This window comes from Mauremys mutica, chromosome 9 (assembly GCF_020497125.1).
Source record: "Mauremys mutica isolate MM-2020 ecotype Southern chromosome 9, ASM2049712v1, whole genome shotgun sequence".
NCBI lineage: Eukaryota > Metazoa > Chordata > Testudines > Geoemydidae > Mauremys > Mauremys mutica.
Genome location: NC_059080.1, coordinates 94132596 through 94160109, shown reverse-complemented (window position 1 = coordinate 94160109; position 27514 = coordinate 94132596). Strand labels below are relative to the sequence as shown.

The window sequence follows — 27514 nt, the reverse complement described above, 5'->3', positions numbered from 1 at the left end:
GTAAATTAGTGAAAAATCCCAGCAAGTACTCAAGCAACAGTAAAAATGTGTTGCCTTAAGACACCATAGTCACTCGCGTTTGGTTTTAAATCTCACTTTGCAGCATTAAGCCCTTTCATAAAGGATATATAAATATTCTGAAAGGTTTCACCATATAAAATGTTTTAAAAGCCTGTTTGTAAAATACAGGTGAAATTGCACATGGTCTGCATCAGGAAGCACTTTGCTAACATTTATTGACAGTCCCTGGTCTACCACCACCCTTTAAAAGCTGATTGAGATGGAAACATTCACAAAGTTAGAACAGAGGGACCTAGTGGCCAAGATTAAAAAAACAAAAATACATGTCAGCAGCTAAATAATTCAGGAACTTAAGATAGTGCCTAAACAATTGGTCTGGGCAGGAAGGAAGCAATATGGAAAAGCATCCACAGGTAAATGCAATACTGTTTCCCAAATGTATGCAGTCTGAAGAGAAATTCAATTTCTCATGCTCACAGCAGAACATGGCAGGTATTCATCATGATGTGAGAAATATTTGAAGGCTAGGCTAAATCACTTGCCCAGGTGACTAGAATATAGCAAGCACCCAATAAAAACTTTGATACCTTATCTCAAACTGCAAAAAGTCAGCTGAGTGTAGACCAACTGTATAGCAGAAGTCCCCTGTTCGTTGGAGGTAGAGGCTTGCATGCTGCACATGACAGATTCACCTGAACTTTATACACATTAACTTACTTTGGTTTTCAATATTCCTGTTTGATGAACACTGCCATTCCATCACTGCAGCATGCTTGAATTTTTAAAGCTTTCCACAATACTTACAGGGAATCAAGTTTACTTGAAAGCATCATGTATACAAGTAAAAATGGCAGGTCTATCTATAACGGGTCAGCAACCTTTCAGAAGTGGTGTGCCAAGTCTTCATTTATTCACTTTAATTTAAGGTTTCGTGTGCCAGTAATACATTTGAACCTTTTTTAGAAGGTCTCTCTAAGTCTATATATTATATAACTAAACTACTGTTATATGTAAAGTAAACAAGGTTTTCAAAATGTTTAAGAAGCTTCATTTAAAATGCTGATCTTACACTGCCGGCCTGGGGTTCCGTTCACCTAGGCCAGCAGCGGGCTGAGCAGGGCCGGCAGCTGGGACCCCCGCTGGCAAGGGGCAGCCAGGACCCCAAACCAGCAGCAGGCTGAGCCAGGCCGGCAGCCAGGACCCCAGACCAGCAGCGGGCTGAGTGACGCTGCTGGTCTGCGGTTCCGTCTGCTGGCTCCTGCCAGGCAGGGTCCCGGCTGCCGGCCCGGCCCAGCCCGCTGCCAGTCTGGGGTTCTGGCTGCCGGCCCCTTGCCAGTTGGTGTCCCAAATGCCGGCCCCGTTCAGTCTGCTGCTGGTGTGGGGTCCGGGCCCAGCCCACAGAGAGTGGATACCTACCGTCTCCCTGGTTCTGGCCCATTCTCTTCCTCTCTGCACTGAGCACAGGGCTGGGAGTTGGAGAGATACGCCCTGATTCCACCCCTCTTCCACAAGGCCCCGCTCCTGCCTCTTCACCTCCTTCCCGGTCTGAGCAGCGAGGGCGCTGGGGCTCCTCTTCTCCCCTCCCTCGCAAGGGCCATCGGTGGCAGGGAGGGAGGGAGAGGAGGCGGGGCACGATGCAGCACACAGGGGAAGAGGTGGGGCAAGTGGAAGCTTGGCTGCCGGCAAAGCCTGCCATACAGCAGCAGCCGGCAGGACGAAGCTTGCTTCTGCCCCCACCAGAGAGAGCAGTAGGTGGGGAGCAGAGAAGAGCGGGTTTGGCAGCAGGCTGAGCGGGTCCAGTGGCGGCCGCAGCGTGCCATAGGTTGCAGATCCCTGCTCTCTAAACAAACAGAAGTAGGGTAACAGCCCAGCCCAATTGATTTTACCTGAATTCAAATAATCTAAGCACTTTTAGGCTGCTAGAGCTGTTCACCTAATATTTTCATTCATAAAACAAATATGAAAAAGCAGCATCTAGCACCACCAGCTATTTCTAGAGAACTGGGAGACATTAATACTGATGTGAGGGAGAGAAGAAATAATGGATTCTCTCCCTACATAACTCCCAGATCCCAGGAAGGAGGGATTTGCCACTGGTGAATACTAAAACAAAATATAGGGTTTATTTTTTTTATTTTAAGTCTCCAGAAGAATAAATTCAGTATTTGTCAGTAAATATAAATTATCGTTTTGCTCTTGCAAAATTTCTCCTTACCACAGCTTTTAGATACAGTTCATTGCAAAAATGTGAACTGGATGTTACAGTATCTGACAAGTATAATCAAGGTAATTTTAAAAATATAAATCATTTCATGTGACTCCACAGGGGAGCAATGTCTCATTCTATAATTTTGTCCTACAGGCAGTTACCCAAGGAAGCCAGCAATGAAGAGATTGGTCTATTTATTCTGCTGAAGAAAATGCTTTGTAAAAACATCCAGCTCATTTTCAAGGTGAAGGGCTTTGTTTCTGTAAAACAAACAAGAGAAAAGTGATTGATCCACACGTAGCACCAAAACACCCAATACCCCAGGCTTATTTGCATGCATCCAAACTCTCACAAGAGTCTTCAGCCTCTTTACATTTTAGCAATGAAATGCAGGACACAAGAAATCTTACTTAGACCACCTGAACGCAGAAGAGCACTGTAACAAGTGCTCCTGTGCTCTGCCCAGTTGGGGTCTGAGATTCAGAGTCCATCTACAATGCAAGCAAAACCAAACCAAACCAAACCAAACCACAGGCAAACACAGATCTCAAAGCCCAGATCAACTGACTTGGGCTCGCACTAGGGGTAGCAGTGTCGTTTCCCCTCAGGCTGGAGCCCAGTGAGGGGGGAGGAGTCTCAGAGCTCAGACTCTAGCATGAGCCCCGTGACCCTGCATCAGATGACTCAGGCTCTGAGACTTGCTGCAGTGTTGTGGTTTTTTTGCGGTGCAGACATATCCTTAAACCTCAGGCTGCTGGCTAATCTGAGCATGTAACACCTTAGCAAGGGGCTAGTTCCTAAGCATGTCACAACGGCCTGAGGAATCACTGTGCTAGAAGGGACCGTGGATTTCTTGTTGCTGGGAACAAGAAAAAACCCACCGTTCCTTGTAGCTCTGCCTCTCCCAGTTCCTGTCTACATTAGCAAATGTTTCACCATTGCTACCGCCCTCCAGCAGCTCTGCTGGCACCGCTGGGAGCCCTGGGATAGATGGACTGCTGGCAATGCTTTCAGTGCCATTCAATTAGAGAAGCCCATGTAGGGTTACACAACAAAGGGTTAAAAACCCATCTCAATTGTTTACACGAGGGCTCCTGTAGCTAATGCTGGTTGAGATAAACCCCTTTTAACTGACATTTTTAGAAAATGGCCCTAGCAGAGCAAGGGACTCAGCCTGAGGGCAGTGTGCAGCACACAATGGCAAGCCCAGGGTGGAGAGAAAACAGACACAAAGCCGAGTGTTGCCCCATTGGCCGCTAGGTGAGGAGACAACAGGTGCGCTGTCAGCCTGCTGGAAGGGGTTGGAGTCCACTAGCACTGGGAAGGCATCACCAAAAGAGAAAGGGGGGTCCTGCTTGGATGAGCGAGAAGAGGTGGGATGAAATACAGGAGCTGAATTTACCCTACTCCCAGCTAAAAGTATCCCTATGGAGAGAGCTTTGTACCAAAGACCTGCTTAGGAACTTCTGCCCCATCTCCAAGGGAAAAAACGCTGCTCAGGCAGGGAACTGACATGTATTGTTGGAGTTTGATAAAGTATTCTTGAGAAACCCATTTTACTGGGCAGAGAAAAGGAACCAGGCACAGAGGGAGAAGATCAACATGAGGATGGGTGATTTTTTTTTAAGACATTCCCCACATCCCCCAGAGAAAACACAACTGGCTAACATAACTTTAAAAGAACACAACCGCTGCTACCGGTGTACAAGCATAGGTGCAGGAACTAGGGATACGGAGGGATCCATGCCCCTACCCCAGCTGTGGCCCCAGCCTCGGCCCCCTTACCCCTGTCTGGGCCGCCCCAGAGACACGGCCCTGCTCCTGGCTCCAGCTTGGGGGCAGACAGGTGTAAGGGGGGCTGGCTTTCAGCACCCCACTATTAAAAGAGTTTCAGTGCCACTGTGTACGAGACAAGATATATATATATATATATATTACCATGCTTCACTCTGCACCACAGTTTCCAGGCACATGTCAGAATGATCATTAACAGCTGAAAGCAGCAGCAAACACACACATTTATTTTATGATACAGTACCACCATGACTACAGACATGGGGGTGAAATCTTGGTCCCACTGAAGTCAATGGCAAAACTCCCATCGACTTCAGTGGAGCCAGGATTTCAGTTTCTCTCCAGCTGGCTAGTTCAAGATTTCTCTCTCAAGCAACTGGCTGAGTCAATACAAAAGGATCATTACCTTAGATGCTTTGAGTTACTCTGTATTTTCTCTAACTGATCTATTTCTTTGGACAGCCTAGCAATTTCTTCTTCCAGGTTTTTCTGAGTAACGTCGACTTGCTGACACAGTCTAGCAAATGTAGTGGCCATTTCTCTAAAGGAAAACAAGTTTGTAATCACAGTTTACCATACGTTGTGTTACACTACACTTCAGAGTCCATGAGTAGAACAATGCAATAAGAACAGCCACCAACTGCTATACACAATTGCACAAAGAAAGACAGCACGAGGAAGAATGAGCAAAGGGACTCTCTCTTGAAAAAATCAATAGAACAGGGACATGGTGGTGGTGGCATTTTTAGGGTCATGAAAAAATAATACAAAATAGACCTAGTTTTAAATACATGCTGATGTTGCTACTGCCAGCTTCCGACTCCAAAGCTGGAGACTGTTCTCAGAGTAGTGGATTTTTGCTATTAACTTGGGGGTAGATTCACAAAGGGATGTAGGTGTTGCGAAGCCTGACTCCTAGGTGTCCTGCTGCTTAGTGGAATTCTTGGCTCCAAGTTAGGTGCCCAGGCTTCCCAAACAATGCATGAGAAGAGTTAGATGCCTAAGAAAGGGATTCTCAGAATCAAGTTGCTGAGTAGGGAGCCACCTAAATTAGGTAAGAATGAAATGCAGTAGACTGGGTTCGGGTTTAGGCCTAGATTCACAAGGGAATTTGGATGCCTGACAGGCTGAAGGGAGGTGCGTATCTATGCTTGGGATTCTCAGCTGTGATGCCTCTCCTGGAATTGGGCACCTAGGTCAAATCAGCGCTGGGGGTGGGCGCAGGAGGGCAGAAAGAAGGGGGCTCTATATCGGATATCCCAGTGATTACATTTATTTAACTTTTCTCATCACTTCAAACCGTGTTCACCACACTGAACGCTACTTCCACTAACTGAGGCCTGGTCTACACGGGGATGGAGGGGTGGGGTGTCTATGTAAGATACGCAACTTCAGCTACGGGAATAGCGTAGCTGAAGTTGACGTATCTTATTTCGACTTCCCTCCCGTCTTCGCGGCGCGGGATCGACGGCCGCAGCTCCCCCGTCGACTCCGCTACCGTCACTCGCCCTGGTGGAGTTCCGGAGTCGACGGAAGTGTCTTCGGGGATCGATATATCACGTCTAGACGAGACACGATATATCAATCCCCAATAGACTGATCGCTACCCGCCGATCCAGCGGGTAGTCTGGACGTACCATGACTGTTCCTGGTAAATACAGAGTCAGTTCTGCTTGGAACAACAATACCGAACAAACATTTTGATAGATTAAATGAAAAACCAGGACAATTCAAACTGGCTCAGAAGATGTTCCTGGGACAAAACCTCCAGGACTGTCCCAATAGAACGGAGATGTATGGTCACTTGAGGAGTGAGGGAAGCAGTCCTTTCAGAACACTGAATATAGTGAAACTGGTTAAGGTTCTAAAAGCCAAGCCATCATCCTGAGTCTTAAGTGATTCAGTGTTAGTGAAAAGGATGCGACTATGGGTGCCCATTAGAACAGAGCCATACTTTCATATTTATATCGTAAGCTGCTTGGCAAAGAAACTGCCTATAGAGATTGAGAATCATTCTAGATCCTCAGATGGATACAAGTTAGGGGTAAGAATTTCACATTCTGCTGTTTTGCGAAGCAAAGTTATCATCAGGCACAAACTAACTGTACGATTTCAAACAATTATGCTGTAACACCTATATGAGCTGTCTCTTTTGTTATTGTGTAAATCCCCCGTTTATCCAAAAGAAAACAGACCATTTAAAAGGGCATCTTAAACGCCAGACAAAAGGCTTAAATGTTATGGGCCAAGTTCATCCCTGGCATAACTTAATCGACTTCAGCCCGATTTAAATGGAATTACCCTAGGCATGAATCTGTCCCACCATCCTTTTTCCATAAGTGCTTTTTATAGTACAAGTCAAAAAGTCTCTGAATGATGGGAAAAGAAGGGCATTATTTTCATCTCTCAGCAACAGCACGAATATTTTTTGCTGCTAAGTGCTAACGAAAATTGCATAATGTAAGTGCTTAGGCACTAAGGAAGCTTGCTGGCGACTGCTCTTAAACGAGAACTGGACTAGTTTAAAGTCGAGTAAAGAGAGTAAGAATGCGCAAACCAAGGTTAACAAAACTACAGCTCCAGAAAAGTGATGCTTTTTCTGTGAAACAATAGCCATAAAATTCCTTCATTAAAAAAAAGCATTTTGTTAAAAGGGGCTCAATCAACTTAAAAGCCACACTACTCAGAAGTTCCCCTCCCCCCTTGTTCAACCACCACCTAAGGCTACTATAACTGAAAGAATATTTTTTCCCTCCACTTTGTGTATAGTCATTTTCTCTCTCCCCAGTTCAGTAAGAAAGGTAACCGTGGCTGTGTGAGGTCTTTACACTGACAGTGAAGTGCAAAACAGGACTGTAAAAGCATAAAAAATATGAAAGGGGGATTCTTTGCTACAATAGTAATCGACCCAACTTTACCTCATGTTTTGAAATTGAATAGATTTCAAGTTGACCTTTAAATCTTCTTACTTAGGCATCTTTTCAATTCTCTATTGCAACTGTCATTGATAAATACATGCACATAGATTATCCACTGAAATGTATTTCCTGCATTAGTGACTACAATGGTAAGTATAATACTCACTGTTGCACCTGATGGCTGCAATTTGCACTAGTAAAACTGACAATCAACTGCAATTTTTCAGTAGCATAGTTTACAAACTGCTGTTTAAAGGCTCTCTCTTTTGCTTTAGTTGTCCAGGTTAGTCTCTCATAGAGATACAATACTCCATACATGCTTAGGGAAAGACAGATGAGTTTCCAGCCTACAGTTCTCCAAACCTGAAAAAGAAGCATCTTTTCATGACCTGAGCTGAGTTATGTGACAGTAGCTCTATGGAATGTACTTTGTCAGAGTATGGTCATAATTAGAAGAGGATAGAAAAAAGTGTCAACCTCCTGTTTAAGGTTTTTGCTCTCTTTGTACCTTTCTGTCCGACTGGATTAACAAAACATGTTTTTTGCCCAGGTAGCACTGCAGAGCAACACAGCTACATAAGGAGCTAGAGCCTCTTCTGCTTTGTGCATCAGCTGCAGAACTGTTAGCTAGATTCAGATTACAGAATCTTTATTGCTAGTGATAAAGTAAGAGGCAGAAAGCAAAACTCTCAGCAATTCCAAATTCAGCCTGACAAAAAAATCAAATCATTTTATAATTTAGAAACTGAGCACATTTATACGGAATAAATATAGGCTCCAACATGACCCTACTCAGCCAGTTTTCTTATTACATACTTACTACGAGTATTTAATGCATCTTATACCCTTTACTGCAGTGCTATTTAGCCATGAAGATGTAAAGATTTTGCTGCATTAGACAAAAACTATTTATCCTAGATACCCCATCTAGTTTGCAAAGTGGCTCTGATGCCACAGATCTTGCATCCTTTACTCACGTAAGTAAGGGTTGCAGGACTGGAACCATGGTGTACAGTCATATAGGTTAGAGTACAGCATGACTGATTCCTGGAGCCTTTGCCTATGATGAGTAAATTTAAAAAAAACCACAATGGAGACCAAAGAAATTTAATAAACTGATCACTCAGTTTAAGTCTTTTAAATTAACTATTCTGTAGCCATTTACAAAGAAACCCTGGTTAAAGTGATTAGCAAACAATTCTTTACTATGCTAAATACTAATTTTTAGATTTCACCTGTGATTGCAAGGGGCTTATCAAGCACATGAAAGGAAAGTGCACCTATTGTTTAGTATCTGTTTAGTAAGACTAACTTAATGAGACATAGTTCTACTTAAGTCATGAGCTGAATGGAGCTATGCTAATTCATGCCATCTGAGGACAAGGCCCATTGCTAATTAGACTGATTCTAACAAGCAAGCATCAATTCTATGCAGCCGTGATGGCATCCCAAACAGTAAAAAGAGTACATTTGGAATAGTCTCTGCCATGCTTTCCATTTATAGAGGTGGTTGCTAATGCTACTTGCCACTCCTCCAACGATGATGATGCTCATAGATGTCCGCGATGTTAGTGAAGCTAAACTCGTTACCAAAGAAACCATAAGTTCCTCCTGTGATATGTTCTCTGGAGTTACAGCAGGAAGACAGGTGGCAGAGGGGGTGGAAGCTAAAGGACGAGGGATCTAGAAGAGCAGAATAAGGCAAACTGAGTGATAAGCATTATGGAACTCTAGAACAAACTGCTTGGTTTTATTCTTTAGTTTGCTTTCCCATAAGCAGGGTTAAAAATTGAATTTTTTTTTTAAGTGGATAAGATCGTCGGAGATTCAAAAATGCTCTTCATTTGTTTAACCCTGAACTGCAGTAATGGCGCATTAGTTGTTCAGCAAACTGATTAGTAACTTAACAAGAGATGGGCCTTTCCTGAAGAGCTCCTCATCAACCCAGACCGGGGTGGGTCAAGAAGCGAAGAGCTGCCCCAAATTCCTGAAATACAATTAAAGCTTCTAGAATGGACTGTAGTTAATTCTGTTTGATTATCACTCTGCCTCATCAATTCCTATCCACTCTCCACTATTCTAGCAGCCCTATGCCCACCTGGCAGTTCTTTCAACCCTTCAGTCCCCTACAAATGGACCCATCCACCCATGAATTTTTTTTTACTTTGAGGCTAAGGCAAAGTCCTAAGTGGACCCTAGATCCAAATTTCATGCTGACCTCATGATGGGCTGAACCAAAATCCCAGATCTGAACAGCCTCTCAAGCTTTATAAGGGGAGCAGGGAGGGATAGCAGCTACCGCTACATTTATCACAACAGCAGGAAACCATAGTTTCTTTCCACTTGTTAGTGTTGACATTTAAAAACTCCATTGCCCCAACTAGCCAGACAGTCCATAAGGTTGAGGGAAGTAGGACGGGCTTTGCTCCACTTTAATTATACAAAAACTGTAAATAAAGAGGTGACCACAAAGTTAGATACAGAGGTAAAACAAAAATCAGAGTCCCTAAGAACACACAGTAGCTGCAGGAAGTACTAGAAAGATGTTCTGGCTCCATTTCACCCCTGAATATAACCCAGTAATAACAACCCTCACCAAAACAAGTTTCAGACAAAGGGAACATGGTGAGCAGACAACATACCAAGTTGTTAATACACATGTAAATAATGTATAGAAAACATCAGATATCAACCCAATCCATCCTGAAAGACTTGGGAAGCACTCACCTGTGAGGGTGGATCTGCCAGCCCGAGTAGCACTCTATGAGCATTCTTTGGGCCTAGGAAGCGGTTTACAAGGGTGGTCCACCCCAGGGAAAAGCGGAACGTGATATCCTCTTGAAAATCTGAACACAGACTGTGACAGTTCAAATCGTAACTGAGGTCAAACTTCCTGCATGGAATTAGCAACTGAAGCTGATTCTGTACACCAGAAGGTAATAATGGCGTCAGATTTTCTAAAAACAAAGTGGATTAGCAAAATGTAATTATTATGCAAAACTGTACTCCATCTTGGGATGGTCATATGATGCACTAATTCTGAAATTAAAAAAGCAAACACCTAAGCAACAGTATTAACTGAGGCCTATCCTACCAGTTTGTCTACTTAGCAATTTCCATTATAATTAAGAGAGTGCTCAGCCCTTGTACTGCACAGTTTAAACATTGTTTGTCCCATTAGGATCAACTATTGATCATTCCAGAGAAACAAAATGGAAGAAGAAAAAGCCATCCATAAAGGCAGTGGTGACAAAAAGGGAAAAAATGGTCAGAGATTAACTGAACCAATCAGAAAGATCTCTAGCTAGAGTCCTGAAACCAGGACGGGCAAAGGACAGCTTGGCCAATCCCTATAGCCTTGGGTAGAAATAAGGAAGAGGTGACTTCTCAAAATCTCAGGAATAGGTCACTAACGGCTCCATATATTTCCTCAAGACCTGACTGTTTCATTAGCAGGAATCAGTTCAGACTGGGTGGTTGGACAGGCATTTAACAAAATGGAGTACAGAAACAGGCGACCGCACCAAAACGTGAGCTTCAGGATAGAATCCTAGTTGGCACTGAGTGAACTAGGGTAAGGCTTACACTGAAGAAATATCAGGTGTGGCCTACATTTTAACATTGCCACTGTTAATTCAAGTTATTTTACTCAGTTCCCTTCCCTAAGATAGCCATACCGAGGTTAAAAAGACACAGAAAGTGAAGAAAGGTAGCAGGTCTAGCGTCAGTGGGGAAGTCCGGTGTTCTAATCTCAGTTCTACCGCTAACTCAGTGTATCACCTCAGGCAAATAAATCACTTAATCTCTGTTTCACAGCTTCTCCAAATTGGGATAACAATTACTCCTACCCAATCCCCACAAGCCCTGTGGGAAATAACAATTGCATAGCACTTTGGATCTGTAAAGCGTTTTAAGATTATAACTCAGTAAATCCCAATCATAATACGTAATTGTGTAGACAGGAACAAGTAAAAGTAGGAATTTACTTGGATTAAACGTTGTTAGGAGAGGAACTGTTTCTCCATTATTCATGTGTACAGTGCTTAGCATATGAGCCTGTGATCTATGATTGCGACTTCTTGATACTGCCCCAATACAAATAACAACTCTAAGCAGACAATGTCCTTTTGGGGTTGAGCTGGAGTCTGCCCATGGTCAGACTCATATTTGTGTGAAAGTAACATTACTCTGTAGAAATATTACCAATCATTTCTTGCTGTGACTGATGCATTGACTGATTGACTTCAGCGGAGCAACGGTCAGCCAGGTTCTTTCCCAAACCATCTTCTATGTGCTTGTTGAGCTCCTAATGTTTCATGAAGAAAGCATGTACATAAGTTAATATCAACAAGCCAGCTATGTTAGAACAATTTTGAAATATGCTGAACGCAAGAAATCCCTATAATCTTTGAACATATTGTTATCCATGGTGGAGAGGAGAACAACTTGGAGAACGATCATGCACTCAAATTATAAATTCTCATGGTAAACTACCATATATACTCGTTCATAAGCCAAATTTTTTTTGAGTAAAAAAGGAACGCACCAGAGAAGGGGGCCGGCTTAAGAACGGGTATAGAGAGGGAGAGGTGGGACACAGTCCCTGCCCCCCAACAGAGGAAGCAAGGAGAGGCAGCACAGCCAGCAAATCCAGAAGGGAAGAGGCGGGGCCAGAGCATCTCCGTTTCTGGCCACACTTCTCTCCCCTCAGCCTCCGAAGCAGCTGCAGCTCTGGGGCTGGCAGGCTGCGGCTGTGCCACCCGGCCATGCTGCAGCTCCGGCCAGGCCAGAGACATCCTCACCTGGCCTGCCCCAGGTAAGGTGGGAAGGGATGGGATAGAGAGAGAGTTGGGGTCCCAGGCTAGGGGTGAAGTCATGTGGGAAGGGGTTACTCCCCTGTGCCCCAGCTTCTCTCCCCCCGCAAATTTCCCCACCAGTTGCTGTCCTGGCCCATCAGGGTAAGCCGCTGGCAGGCTGGGAGACTTTGTTTACCTAGGTTTACCTCCATGCCTGTGGACGCTCGAGGTAAACAAACTGTCTCGGCCCCCCAGCGGCTTATCCTGATGGCCCGGGAGCCAAAGTTTGCTGACCCCTGAATTCTAGGGTTGGGTTATGAATGGTTCATAAAAATTTTTCCATTTTTACTCATCCATCTTCGGGGGGCGTAGGGGGGGTGGCTTATAAACGAACTGGTGTATGATTGAGTATATACGGTAACTAGAATTTTTAAAAGGGCTGATATCTGTAACATTGCAATCATTAAAAAGGTAGCTGAAAAATAGGTCTCAGTTTTCAGTACAACTGTTTCAGAAAGAATAATGCAGGAGTGGGCAAACTACAGCCCACGGGCCTCATTTGGCCCATCAGACCTTTTAATTCAGCCCTCAAGCTCCATTGCCGTGCTCCTGCCAGGGAGCAGGGTCGCGGGGCTGCCCTGCTCCGCCCGGCGCTCCAGCATGTTCAGGACCTGCGTGACGGGCGTGAGGGCAGACATGTTACTCCAGCTTCACAACCATCAGAGCCTGGAATGTGCAAGTCAACATGCCGGCTACTTGTTGGCTTAGGTGACTCTGATGTTTTCGTAGTGTTAATTTTCCATTGTTAAGGGTGACCAGCTGCACTGTTCACATTAAATCAAAGAGGGTGTGGAAAGGGGGTAAGTTTGGTTTAATTATTGTAATACATTGTTATGATGGTATATTTATAATAGTAAGTAAGGTTTTATGTTTATTTCCACTAAAATGTATCTTTATTAAATAAAGTTTAGTTGAATATCTCTGAATTGTTAAATTCCATGAGCATTCGTGGCCCGCCATACAATTTCCATACCCAAATGTGGCCCTCGGGCCAAAAAGTTTGCCCACTCCTGGCATAATGCCACTATATTACTTTGGAAAGTCAGAATTGTCTTGGTCTGATGGCAACCACCTCACTGGCCTGAACAAAGAGAAACCAATCTCAATAATATTGGTGGAAGTCAAAGCATTAATGCTTTGGGAGCGGTGATGGTAGGTAGAATACTCATTCAATCCTAGAACTGTAGATTACTTGCTCAATAGGAGACTGATTCCGCACCAGTAAAGTCAATGGAAATTTTGACATACACTTTAATGGGAGCATGATCAGGGCCTACGAGTACCAGGCTCACGAGATGATCTCAGAATGTTTGCTCCTTTTAAAAGTTACTGTTAAAGTTGGTAGAAATTCAATCAACCAAAAATGGCTTTTTTGGAAAGTGAAAATTTCCATGAATTATTGACTCCGAAATATTTTGTCAAGTGAATTTTTGACTTTTTTAAATTGAAATTTATATCAAAAGTATTCTCAAAGTGGTTAGCAAAATGTTTCATCTACAAAAACCCAGTAAATATAAATCAAACTAAAAATTTTAGTGACCATTCCGATATAATTTTCAATTAAAAACCTTGAATTCCCTCTCCCCCTCAACGAACTCTAAAATGAAAACAATTCCAAAATCTTTTGCAACTTTCTCCCCATCATGTTTAGTTATTGCAATCTAATTTAACAACAGAAATACACAGATACATTGGATAATAAATCTGCTAAGAAAGAACACTACCTACACAATGCAATATACAGTTACTCTTGGGGGAATTCTGCACCAAAAATTAAAAATTCTGTAAAATTCTGTATCTTTTATTTGTCAAAACAATAATATAATCACACCAGTTTCAATTATTTTGGTAATTTATTTCAAAATACCTATCAGCAAGTATGTCTGTAACAATACAGACAACAAAAAAAGTCTCCCCCCGGAGCAGAGAGTTAAAGAAATCTTTGCGACAACCCACTTCCTGTTTCTCTGTTATGCTTTTGTGGGGTACCTCAATCTGGGTGTGTCACATGTGCCAACTGGGCACATACTGGGGGAAAGCTCTGCTGCTCCCATCTCAGACACCCCCCGCTCCCAGAGCCCAGCCATGGGACACCCTGGCCCAGACACCTGCACCCCCTAGTCCCCAGAGCCCAGCCGGGACACACACACACTCCTAGCACAGACATACACACCCTTACGCTCCCCCCACCCCACCCCAGACAACAACGCTCCCTATCCTCCCAGAGCCCAGTCACAGGGCACCATCCCAGCCCAGACACCTGTACTCCCTACCTCCCCATGGCTGGGCTCTGGGGGGTGCCCCCCACAGCCCAGACACCTGCTCCTAGTTCATAGCTTTTACTATGTTACTTTTAATAATTCATGTACTAACATTATACTCCTCAGGGAATTCTGCACCACTGCACAATGCAAAATTTGCAAGCTGAAGAGCTGGGCTCTGCTGGGTCCAGCAGCCCCTAATGGCAGCCAGTAGTTCTGCAGAACCAATTCGGGGGGGGGGGGGGGGGAGAATTAAATTCTCCACAGAACATTAGTTCTGCGCAAATTCTACATTGTGCAGTGGCACAGAATTCCCCCAAGAGTATACAGTGCGTGAATTATTAAAACTAACATACTAAAAAGTAGAACTAGGAGCCAAGGTGAATGACAAATTATTTTCATCAAACCACTCAGGTACTACTTACACTTTTATACAGCTTCAATACTTGTGAAGAAGGGTGAAAATCAGAATAAAATTCATCAACCAAAACAGAGAGTCGACAAATCTCATCAGTCATCGCAGAAGAAACCTGAAAATGTTAAAATGTAGACATGGCAATAGACGTTTTCAATTAAAACAAAACGAACGAACAAAAAACAGAGTGCAAAGGAGGAAATTATTAAAATGCTCAGTGCAATACTAGATATTTAGGTTAAAAACATTTTGCTCATTCTGATGGTTAATCAAAAAACGCGAAGTTAGCAGCCTGTTGTTAAAATCCTCCTGGAATGTAAAGAGCACCTCATGAATTAGCTAGTTCTGACAGATAAAGGGGGCCACCATCCGCCACCTCCGACCTTATTTTTCCAGACATCTCCATTAAAGAAGATTCCAGAAGTAATTTAAGAATGGCTACTTCTCCTCCTACAGTAACTGCGGTCTTTTGAGGTGCATTATCCACATGTATTCTACTTCTGGTGCACATTCACCCCATTCATGGGAGATCAGAATCTATTTAAATAGTAGTGGCCAATTGGGACATTGCCTTCTGGCACCTGACAGCTGAAGACCAAGGGTGAATCGAGTGAAACCTACCTTCAATTCCTTCACTGAAGCAGAATCTGGTTGATGTAGGATTCCATAGTAGCAGAGAAGGATGGCGGGTTGTGGAATACATGTGGACAACACATCTCAAAGAACTACAGTTATGTCTACGCTAAAAGCTATGTATGTGTGCAGGGGGAAATCACAGCCATGTACTCACGCTAGTACTCTTCCAGCTAGTGTGTATAAATGTAGCAGTGTGGCCGCACTAGCACAGGGAGCACAGCAGCAGAGGCAGGGCTTAGACTTGCTGAGGTTACATAGGGCTGCACAGGTGAACCACCCTCAGTTCCTTCTCTACTGCAAAGTCCCACAGAGGAAACTCCAAAGCAGAGGAGAAAGGATACATTTTGAAGAAGGCAGTTACTTCACAGGATGAGTAACCTTTCCTCCTTCTTCAAGTAGTGACCCTATTGGTGCTCCATTTCAGGGGACTTTGGAGCAGTATCCCCAGGAGGAGGAGGGCGCTTCGGAACAAAGTCCTGAACTGAAGACAGAACTGCACTGCTAACTGCTGCATCAGATCTAGAGGGCTGGACCAAGACAGTGTTTGGAGAAAGTATGTATTGAAGACAATGTGGTAGCTGTGCAGATCTCAATTACTGAAACATCCTTAAGTAGGACCAGCAACATTGATTGTGACCTTGTACAGTGGGCCAATACCCTAGCAGGAAGTTGGGCATTGGCAGCATCATAGCAAGTGAGAAGACACCCTGAAATCCACCTCAGTAGCCTCTGGATAGGAACAGTGGATCTCTTAGATCTGTTCACAATGGAGATAAATAGTCTAAGAGGCTTCCAAAATGGTTTGGTCCTATCTAGATAGAAGGCCAATGTTCATCTGATGTCTAAGGTTGTGTGTCCTGAGTAATGAGGTTGGAGGGTGGAGTGCGGGGAAAGTTAAACGAATAGGACTGGTTCAGATCAAACTCGAATGACACTTTACGTAGGAATTTACAGCGTGGACATAGGGGAAACCTTGTTTTTGAAGAACACTGTAAAAGGAGGATCCACCATCAAGACCCCAATTTCTCCACCTTTTCAAGCCAATATAATGGCTATTAAAAATGCCATCTTCATAGACTGGTTCAGAAAGGAACAGGTCATCATTAGTTCAAATGGGGGTCTTGTGAGACCTCTGAGAACTAGATTAAGATCTTGAACTGAAGTGGTGGCCTTTACTTGAGGGAAAGTTTCCACAGTACTTTAATGAACCTTACTGTTGGAAGGATTCTCAGCATTTTCTCACGTTACAACTAGAGAAAAGAAAGAGACTGTTATCGCAGCCAGATGAACCTTGATCGAGCAACCTGATACAACAGGTTGAACAGGTAATCCAGGATAAGCGAAAATGAGAAAGATTCAGGTGCACATCGCTGGTTCTCTCATCAATAGCTAAATCTTTTGCACTTCTGAGGGTAAGTACTATGGGTAGACTCTTTCCTGCTATATCTCTACAGAAAGGTAAGACTATCCCCATCAAGGACCCATGCCCTGAGGCAGAGAACTTTCAGGTTAGGATGAAACACTTGGCCAGCATCTTGCAAGAGAAGATGAGGGGTACAGAAAACTGATCACTGGACAAGATGATCAAAACAGGTAAGGGTACCATGCCTGTCCCAGTCATGTTTGGACTATTAGGATAATCCTGGCTTTGTCCCACTGGTCTGAGGCATTAAAGTAAACGCGTAATACAGGCCCTTGATCCAAGACAAGAGCAATGCATCCCCCAAGGATGGAGGCCTAAATCCCTTCTTGCACAAAACAGAAAATAGGTCGTGTTTGTGGTGGTGGCAATTAGGTCCACTTCTGGATGTCCCCACATGTGAAATAGGTCATCTAGCATTCATGGGTCAAATTCCCATTCATAATTCTGAGAGCAGTGCCTGTTGAAGACATTGCCCATGGTGTTTTGCATGCCATGAAGGTACACTGCTGAAATGGGAATGCGATGGACTCTGCACCAATTCCATAACTTTATGGGTACACACACAGAGCGATCTTGCTCTGCCTTGCCAGTTGATAAAAAACATGCAGGCTACCTTGTGCATCATGATCTTGATAGACTTCCTTCCAATGAGAGGCAGAAAATGGAGATAATCATTCCTGACTCCCTTTGTTATAACAAACTGATGTAGAGACTAGCCTCGAGGTGATCATCTGCCCTGGATTGTATGAACATCAAGATGTGCCCTGCATCTCAACAGTGATGCATCTGTGATCATTGGTGTCATCTGAAGAAATGAAATGCCGGTGCCAAAGTTGTAGTGCTCTTTCCACCAGCCCAAGGAATCTTTCACCTGGCGGGGAACAGAAACTTGTCTCTCTAAGCTGTCTGCTTGGTCAGTAGACTGTCCTGAGCCTACACCCCTCAAAGCAGCGAAGGTGTAATCTTGCATGATCTGTGATGAAGTGCAAGCCACCACATGACTCAGGAGCTGAAGACAGTTCTCTTCACTGAGGTTTGAGGGCTCATTTGAATTGTTCTGATGAGGTTTGATAAAGTTATGAATCTGTCCATGGGAACATAGACCCTGGCAGTCAGCAAATCCAAGGATTCCCAGATGAAATGTATTTTCTGTGTGGGGATCAGAGAGGACCGCAACAGGGGAGCTGGAGTCCTAACTGTAGAAACAAAGACAGGATCTTCTGGTCAGCTCACAGCACTTCCTCTAAAACCGACCCCTGAATAGCTAATCATTGAGGTCTGGGAATACTACAATGGCCTCCTGATGAAGGTAAGCAGCCAACACCACTAGAACTTTTGAGAATACACTTGAAGTTGAGGATAGTCCAAAAGGAAGCATCCGATATTAGAAGTGGTCTATCAGGAAATGTAAGTATATTCTGTGAGATGCATGTATCGCAATATGGAAATTGCTGAAAACCAATCCTGAGTCTAATGAAGAAATTATCGTTGCCAGAGTCACCACTCTGAATTTGAGACTTTATAAATGTGCTTAGTAGCCTCAGATCTAAAAATCATTCTCATATCTCCATTTTTCTTTGGTACAAGGAAATACCTCGAGTAGAATCCTTCCCCCTTTGTGCCGAGCAGGGACAGGCTGTATAAGCCCTAGACGAAGAAGGAAGTCTATTTCTTGTCTCAGTAGGAGCTCATAAGAAGAGACCCCAAAGAGGGAGGTGGGAAGGGGGAGATATGTAAAGTAGATGGCATAGATTGATGTAAATCTCCAAAACCCATCTGTCTGTAGTAATTTGCTCCCATGAATGTCAAAAATGGGGGAGAGAGTTTCCAAATGCAGGGAGGTGAGCAAACTTTTGCAGCTGGTAGGCTACCAAGTGGGCAGGAGTTGAACCCTCAACCACCTTATCAAAACTGGTGTTTTGATAATGAAGTTACTTGTGTATTTGAATCAGATGAATTTATGGTTCTCTTCCTTGGGAACCCGTGGTTCTTTCTAGGGAGCTCTGTGGGTCTCTGGAACCTAGGAAAACTCTATCGAACAGGATCTCTGAGCAGTGTGCAATCTATTAAAACTTTCTTTTTCTCTCAGGGATGTAAATCTCCAGAGAGGCTCCGAGGTCTTGGAGAGTACAGATGGACTCGTCCATGTTCTTGGAAACCAATTTTAGACTAGAGCTGTCAAACTATTAAAAAAATTATATCATGATTAATCGCAGTTTTAATTGCACTGTTAAACAATAGAATACTCTTTAAATATTTTGGATGTTTTCTACATTTTCAAATAGATCAATTTTCAATTACAACACAGAATACAAAGTGTACAGTGCTCATTTTATAATATATTACAAATATTTGCACTGTAAAAAAGAAAATAGGATTTTTCAATTCACCTCAGACAAGTACTGTAGTGCAATCTCAATAATGAAAATGCAACTTACAAATGTAGATTTTTTCCCCCCACATAACTGCACTCAAAAACAAAACAATGTAAAACTTTCGAGCCTACAAGTCCACTCTGTCCTACTTCTTGTTCAGGCAATCGCTAAAACAAACAAGTTTGTTTATATTTATGGGAGATAATGCTGCTTGCGTCTTATTTACAATGTCACCTGAAAGTGAGAACAGGCGTTCACATGGCACTGTTGTAACTGGGGTTGTAAGGTATTTACGTGCCAGATATGCTAAACATTCGTATATCCCTTCACGCTTCAACCACCATTCCAGACACAGAAGGGTCTCATTGATCAGGAGAGCGACCCTGGTTGGTCCTGCTGACTGGAGGATGGCCAATAACTTGTGTTGCGATTCCTTGGCCTCTTCAAGTGGTATCTGAATGGAGTCTGAAGGAATCGCCACGTTTAATAAGGTCTTGCAACTGCTTAAAATCATCGACCATAGACCGTGGAGGAGACATTACCACTTTGTCTAGTGATGATGAGGAGATGGTAGTTTGAGGAGTAGCCTCCTCATCTGCCCTAGTTTCCTGTTCCTCAAGTGTCTCTTCCTGCTGGGGAGTGATCTGAGGTGTCTCTCCCTATTGTCCCTGCAAACTAGGCTCCAAGTCTTAGAAAACTGCTGTCAGTCAACAGTCTAGGGATCTCAGTATGACCACTGGGGTATCCATAACAGAGGGATAGTGGCATTTAAGGTTGTTCCCACCACTTGTGATTTCTTCCCTGGAGTTCCTCCTTGTCTCTGCAACTAACATAGAAAAGGTTCCTATAAGGATGGGTTAGGAGAGCCCTATGCTGAACAGCTGAAAATGTTGGCGAGTTAGTCTGTACCAGTGATAGATGAGAATCCACTGACTGAGTGAGTTTTGGTACTAAGAGGCACTCGATGCCCATGATCAGCAGAGATTCTGGTTCTTCAGCCACAGATAAGTATTTCAAGTACCTAAATTCTTGAAGTCGTGAATGGAGTGTCAGAACCGACATGATGGTCTCTAGAAATAGATAGTACCAAGGATTTCAATTGCTCTGATGACAAGGGTGATGGAGGTGGATGTTTTGATTTATACAGTACTGGGGGACCTGTCCAGGGGGGGTACTAGTGGTAAAGTTGTTTCTGATGGTACCGGTCTGGAGAAACACCTCTCCTTGCCATCTCTGTCACGCCTGGATGGTAAAGAAGCTCGCTCAGAGCAGCATGTGCTCATAGAAGAGCTTCGAGTCTTCCCAGCCCCGTCAGTGCCGAAGGAAACTGTAGCCTTTACGGTACCAGGCACAGAGATCCATGATTCTGAGACCGTTGACCTAGTGGGAAACCAAGGTCTTTTCGGAGCAAACTTCCTGGGACCTCTGGAGGTCTCTGGAACTATTCACCTTTCTGTGGAGTATTGAGCCGAGGTCGAAGGGACACTAGATCTGCCCAGAGACTGAGGTACAAGGGATTCTCCCAATCTGGCTCTGAAGCAGGGCAAAGAGAGCTTGATCTCCTAATTCTTCCTTGCCCTGGATCTAAGGGCTGAACAGAAGTTACATTTCTGTGGGATGTGTGACTCTCCTAGCCAGCAAAAACACTTGAAATGGCCATTGCTAACTGGGATGGCCTCCCAGCAAGTAAGGCAACGTTGAAACCCAGAGAGCTTGGCGTACCCGCCCAAGGAAGGCAAGTCTCCCCAAAGAGAGAAGAGAGGAACAAAGGCACTCCTCTCACTAGTAAAACTAAACTAACAACTATATTAAGCTAAACTAGTACTTAAGAAAACAATTCTAATTGAATGAGGCACACTCAAGGTGAACATGCTAAGCTGCTCCCGCAGGCCAAGGCAATTGAGAAGGAACTGAAGGCAGTTCAACTGTTCAGATCTATATAGCCTTGGGGGGGTACATGAGGATGTGTGCATGGGCCACATGGGCACTGCTAGTAAAAGTCTCCAATTGAAGGCACATGGGATACATGCACATCTGAACTGGAGCACCCATAGGGACACTATTCAAAAAAAACCAAGGTGAGCCACCAAACTGAATTTAAAGATGGAAAATATTCTCTTCCTTGCTTGGATCTAAGACATTTGCTCTTTGTATGCAACCCACCTTGTTCTCTACTTCCTCAGTAACCTGTTTGATTTTTTTCTTAATATCCTCTGTTAAAATGTTCAGTTGGTTTCGAACAAATTCCAACCTATCTTTCTGGTCCTCTCGCTCTTCCATTGAATGAACTCTAAAGTAGCAGAAAAGAAATCACCATCACTAGCTGTTCTCCCAGAAACATAAGAGTACCAAGAAATGTAATAAATCCAGCATGGATGAATAATTAATACAGGAGGGTTTATTAAGCAGCCAAAAGAATTGGAAGTCATATTGGGCTGACAAAGCTATCAACTGACACAAGCAAATGTCCTACTTGTCAGAATGTAAGTATAATACACATTAAGTTTACAGCTATTTCTTAATGTAACTGATTACAGTTAGCTTTTCATACACGATCGCTGTTACAAAGAGTGCGTTTGGAATTCGGGTACCAATTGTGGTATGTATAATTACTAAAGAAAAAGAAAGGGCGGTAGGGAAAGAATCTTGTTTGTGACACTGGCCCTCTAAGTCTTAACTTATCTCTACAAATTAGTGGAGACAATTCCTCTGACCAGACTGCCCTATTACTGCTCACTGGCACCATTTGATTGCTGCTTAACAATGAAACTGTATTTCTCATCTTGAAGACCAGGAAAAATAAAAACACCCAAACTGCGCCACATATTACTCTCTCAAGTCATCCTGGGCCCATAGCTCAAATGAGGATGGTTTGAAGGCTGAAGTTACATAAGCTGATTCAAATGGTCTAGGGAGGGACAGAGCAGAGTTAGAGAACGAAGCAACGGATTCAAGAGAAGGACTTCAAGAGTGGCATTCTTAGAATTAATCTAAGATCTGACAAAATGCATCAGAGTAGGGATGTAAATGCACAACTCACAGAAGCTGGTGCATTCAGGAAAGGTATGAGATTTAGTGGGGGGATCATGTAGTCCACTGGAGGATACATTATTGAGGAGCACAGGTAGAAAGGAGGTAAACTGGAGAGGTTAGTATACAACAGCACATTAACTGGAGGTAAGAAAAGACCAGGCATCAAGGGTAGTTAGGATAAATTTCTTTACTCAAAGTGCGAAGAGTATGTGACAGTCTCAAAAGCAAAAAAAAACAATACAATTGTGAAAGTATTAGATAAGCAAAAAGAGGAAAGAAATATTACTAGGGGCAAAGGTGAGACAGACCAGATTGCTCACATGAACTCCGTCCATCCAAAGTGATATTTTAATCACCTGGCTGTCACTTTCCCTCACTCTCCCTTGCTCATTCACCCTCTTCCCTTTACAGTACGCTATAGATGAAATGGGCTTCACTATTGCTTCTAAAATGGTGGTTACAACATGAAAGACTCCTTACAGTTCTAAAATGAAGTCTCAAAAAACAAGCTCATACGATCAACTAGCCACCTTCGTAATCCATTAACAATGAAGAAAGCAACATGAACGCAGTGATCCTTGGACACACCTCAAAGCTGTTTTGCTTCTCCTCACCCAGAGCAATTAAACTTGAGGACATGGTGCGAGTGAGCAGTATTAAAACTGAACAGTGAGAGAAATTCTCTATCCACTTCTTGCCAGTAGGGATAAGTGAACTTTGAAGTCTAGACTAGTACAGGGAAATTAATGCAATGTAAATGGTTCTCTCTCTATGATCTGGATATACCAAAAACAAAAGACTCCTACCTTTTTTCTGCTGCTGCCACATTTATGGCGTCCATAATGTTTTTCACAGTATCTATTATCTGTTTAGCTCTGATAGTGTGCTGTTCAAACTTGGTTTTCACGGCTGACTGCGAGATACACTCCTGCGAGGGGCCCAAGCCACAACACATTACTGTAATTCCATTACAACGCTCTCAGGAATTTCAATGTCAGAAAGCACTTGCTGCTATTATCAAACTTAAACCCAAAGAAAAATAAAGAAAGGAGGAAGTGTAACGAAATCGAAGACACAGAACTGAAAATTCAAATGGCTCTATAGCAGCAAGACTGTATCTTCAGTCCACAGTGTCCACAGTAATGTGAATTGTTCTTGTAAATTAGTAGCATAAAAGAAACATCATAAAAGGAAAATCTGATGTACAAGTATGAAGATAAACCTGTTCCTTCCTCAATGGTATTAAGCATCTCAAAAATTTTCCACACTAACAACTCGTAGTGCTCAATGTTTAGCGCTGATTCTTACAGCATTAACTAGTTTGTGGTGGTTTTAACTGTCACATTAACTTTTCTGAAAGTTTCAGGGTTTAACTGTATTTACCCCAACAAGATTTTGCACAATTGCAAACTTAGGTTGATACTGGCACGCCTACCAGCCAAATGTGTTATTTGGCCAACCATATAGGGCATTCCAAAACAAGTATTAACTTAGAAGGCGGAACACCTGGCAAGCATTCTTTAAAATATTTTCACCTCCTGCTGAATATTCATGTGTTAAATCTAGTGGTACAGAATGGTTAGAAATAATAGAGTATAAGGCCAGAAGGACCACTGTGATTATGTAATCTAATCTCCTGCTCTGCACAGGTCACTGAATTTCCTGGAATTAAATTCCTGCTTGAACTAGAGTGCATCTTTTAGAAAAACACTGAATCTTGTTTTAAAAATGATGGAGAATCTATCACAACCCTGGGTAAGTGTTCCAATGGTTAACGACCATCACTGTTAAAAAATTATGCCTTGGTTTCCAGTCTGAATTCATCTAGCTTCAACTTCCAGCCACTTCATCTAGTTCTACTTTGTCAGTTAGACTGAGGAATTCATTATCAAATATTTGTTCCTCACGTAGTTTCTTATAAACTGTGAACAAGTCACTCCATAGCCATCTCTTTGTTAAACTAAACAGGTTGATAGACTGAAGGTCCTCATGAGAAGGCATGTTTTCCAATGCTTTATCATTCTTGTGTCTCTTCTCTGAACCCTCTCCAATTTAGCGACATTCTCCTTGAACTGTGGGCACCAGAACTGGAAACAGTATTCCAGTAGTGGTCACACCAGTGCCAAACACAGACTTAACATAATTTCCCTGCTTTTACTCATTATTACCCTGTTTATATATCCAAGGACCACACTAACGCTTTTGGCCACAGCATCACATTAGAATCATAGAAGATTAGGGTTGGAAGAGACCTCAGGAGGTCATCTAGAACAACCCCCTGCTCAAAGCAGGACCAACACCAACTAAATCATGCCAGCCAGGGCTTTGTCAAGCGAGGCCTTAAAAACCAATAAGGATGGAGATTCCACCACCTCCCTAGGTAACCCAGTCCAGTGCTTCACCACCCTCCTAGTTGAATAGTTTTTCCTAATATGTAACCTAGAGCTCCCCCACTGCAACTCGAGACCACTGCTCCTTGTTCTGTCACCTGCCACCACTGACAACAACTTAGCTCCCTCCTCTTTCGAACCTCCTTTTCAGATAGTTGAAGGCTGCTATCAAATGCCCCCCCATCCTTCTCTTCTCAAGACTAAACAAGACCAGTTTCCTCAGCCTCTCCTCATAAGTCATGTGCCCCAACCCCCTAATCATTTTCACTGCCCACCGCTAGACTCTCTCCAATTTGCCCAATTTGTCGGGGGCCCAAAACTGGATGCAATACTCCAGATGAGACCTCACATCTGGGAGCTCATGTTCAACTGATTATCCATCATGACCTCCCAGTTCTTTTCAGATTCACTGCTTCCCAGCATATAGTCCCCCATTCTGTACACAAGGCCTACGAGCTCGTTCCCAGAGGTCTGACTTTACATTTGGTTGTATTAAAACAGACGTTACTGAAACTCAAACTGAAAGAAGATACAGATGACCAGTTTTGGCAAACTGAATTTATGGCCACATGTAAGACTTTGAAATTAAGCCATTTCATACAGTGCAGACCATCTACTTAACTAACTGGTTTCACACTGTGCTAATGTTTAATTTACAGACTGAGCAAACACCATCAGTATCATACATGTGTTTTAGAAATACAACTAAGAGTTAAAGCATCTAGTTTCCTTTTATCGGATATAGCTAATTATAAAGGAGATTTTTAAAAGATACAACTGGCAGTTAAATGCCTAACTCCCATTGACTTTCAATAGTAGTTGGGCACCTAATTGCCATTTGTGCCTTTGAAAATTTTGCTCTCACCTACCCCTCAATAATAGTTTGTGACAAGATGTAAACAAAACACTAAACAAAAAGAAACAGAATGGGTAAAAGGTTTCCTTTGTTCCTCGATGAAGCAGATCTAGAAATCAGCAATGAAAAGCCAGAGGTTCATAGTTATCAGCACATTGTTAGAGCTAGACTAGACATGTAGGAAAGATGAGAATCTTTCAAATATTAGTAGGTAGTAGATAAAGGGCTTATAGTCGTTCACTACACAATCAGAAAATCCAGTTAAAGCACTAGGAAAAACACAAGCATTAGTTATATGTCTGGAAAGACGAGATCGAGAGAGAGAGGAATAAGTTTGCTTTTAAAGTTTATAAACAATGCATTTATCAAAAGGAAGGTAAAAGCTGCTGTGCTTCCATAATGTAACTCAGAACAGTTACCTCAAACTGCACTTCAAGTACAGCTGTTTAATTTGCCTGTAAGTGCACAGCTCAATACATTTACTGTCCATAACATCAGAGGGGCACTCTGCAATGGAGTATTAATTAAGGATGTGACAGTGTTTATAACTCAAACTCCCCCCTCCCCACCTACTTCATGAAGCAGCATGGTAAACAGTGACCCAAGAATGAGGGGTATCTTTTTGACATAGCACACTAAGTACTGATGCTCTATCATGTCAAAAATATAATTTCAAAGTAATCTATTATAAAAGTCTCAGAGGAAACAATTAAACTCTCTTCCACATTCCATGAGACTGAAAAAACACCCCACCCCACCCCTCCCACAGTTAGCCCACTGAAGGCTCAATGGATTAAAGACCACATCTACTAGCTTTTCTCTTGTCATGGTATGTGTATATATTTTAGGTGTGCACATATTACAAGTGAGGTGGGTAGTGTATAACCTCTAGGTTAAATTAGAGGTATAAAGGCAGTTTTTAAGTATAAGGATAAAATGTAGGTATAAGACAGCAGTTCAAGAATCCTACAGGCCCAAGCCTGTAAGACATTAGCTTAAGCATTTAGCATAAGATAGGCTTATTTAGCATTGGGAAGTTGATCAACAGTGTTCCTAAATCATAAGATGGCATAAGATAATTTTTGCAATAAACAATTCTGCTGAAATTCTGCATAAAATGCTGACAGATAACTGCAAGACATCAGTGGATGCCCCTTTTGGGTATTTTAGGACACGAACACTGATGCTTAACCACAGGATTTCTCCGGTAACTGATTGACAAATATATATAAGGCCCTTCATTTTCGGTTTTTATTTTATTTAATTTTTCCCAGGAATTTATCGGTGTTTATTACTACAACAACCAAAACAGTGAAAAGTTAGTGAAAAACTGTTAATTTTTCTGGGTAAATATGGAGGTTTATTTTGGTGGACAGAAAGACGGGGAAGAAGTATTCAGTAGATTAATGCTTTGATGAATGAAATTCAATGTGGTTTGCTGCAGAACTAAAACAGAACTCAAAACATGACATCTCTGAGTTTAAGAAAACAATAGATCTCTAATCCCCAAATAAAATTTTTCATTTGAATCAACAGTTTGCTGTTGTAGACTTAGAACTATTAGCCTATAAATATTTACATTTAATAATTGGGCCACACCATTTGCACTTGCAGTGCAGACCCTCAACTTAATCTTTTTCTCCTGTTTTGAGTTTTTTTTCAACTTTTGAATACTTCCTTGTGTTCTGAAACGTATTCTGATACAGATTTTTGTTTTCTTCCCATTTTAGTGTATCAGATCCTTAAACCATTATCTGCTAACAACTTGAAATGTGTACGTGGTGGGCATGAAATTCATCAGTACGTTCAATGTGCATGAACTTCAGAGCTTGCGTGTGTGCTTGTTTGTTTATTGTGTGTAACTTCTAGACTAATACATAGCTTTACTTCAAGAGGCAGCTTTGCATATACACAGACTAATGTATTATCGTAATACACATATCTCATGCAATGTATTATATTTTCTTAATAAAACAAGTTATTTTTATATATTTGAATGATACAAAAGTAGGGTGAAAAAAGAATACTTTTAGTAAAATCCAAGATTTTTTCAGTAAAAATCGGTTTAAATTGAAAACATAGGGGCTTACGCATATATGCTAATACATTTGAGATAGATAATTAGTATATTAACCTACAGAATAAGGACACACCAATATTATTAGGGTGAGGAAGTTAGTTACAGGCAAAGGAGGCCAAACATTTATGAATATTCATGGCAGCCACAGCAGAGCTAACCATAGCCTAGACCATTGAGACCCTGACCACTGGAATCATTTGGCATGCCCGAGATAGAATGGGATCCTCATCAATCACCATCTGTCTCC

The 27514-nt window shown here is 42.5% G+C and overlaps 1 protein-coding gene across 5 annotated transcripts in view; it reads right to left on the bottom strand.

Annotated features, from left to right (window-relative positions):
• Window positions 1-2118: 2118 nt before the first annotated feature.
• The window catches only part of MFN1 (mitofusin 1), a 47035-nt gene continuing 21639 nt past the window's right edge, over window positions 2119-27514 (bottom strand). For all 5 annotated transcript variants that reach the window (XM_045031351.1, XM_045031353.1, XM_045031354.1 and 2 more), the window contains 9 exons: window positions 22748-22869; window positions 21072-21198; window positions 14485-14589; window positions 11146-11248; window positions 9670-9899; window positions 8470-8625; window positions 7109-7305; window positions 4431-4565; window positions 2119-2490 (listed from right to left, as the gene is read on the bottom strand). In XM_045031351.1, the coding sequence (XP_044887286.1) occupies window positions 2421-2490; window positions 4431-4565; window positions 7109-7305; window positions 8470-8625; window positions 9670-9899; window positions 11146-11248; window positions 14485-14589; window positions 21072-21198; window positions 22748-22869 (1245 nt within the window). In that variant the 3' untranslated portion in view covers window positions 2119-2420. The remainder of the gene's footprint in view (window positions 2491-4430; window positions 4566-7108; window positions 7306-8469; window positions 8626-9669; window positions 9900-11145; window positions 11249-14484; window positions 14590-21071; window positions 21199-22747; window positions 22870-27514) is intronic.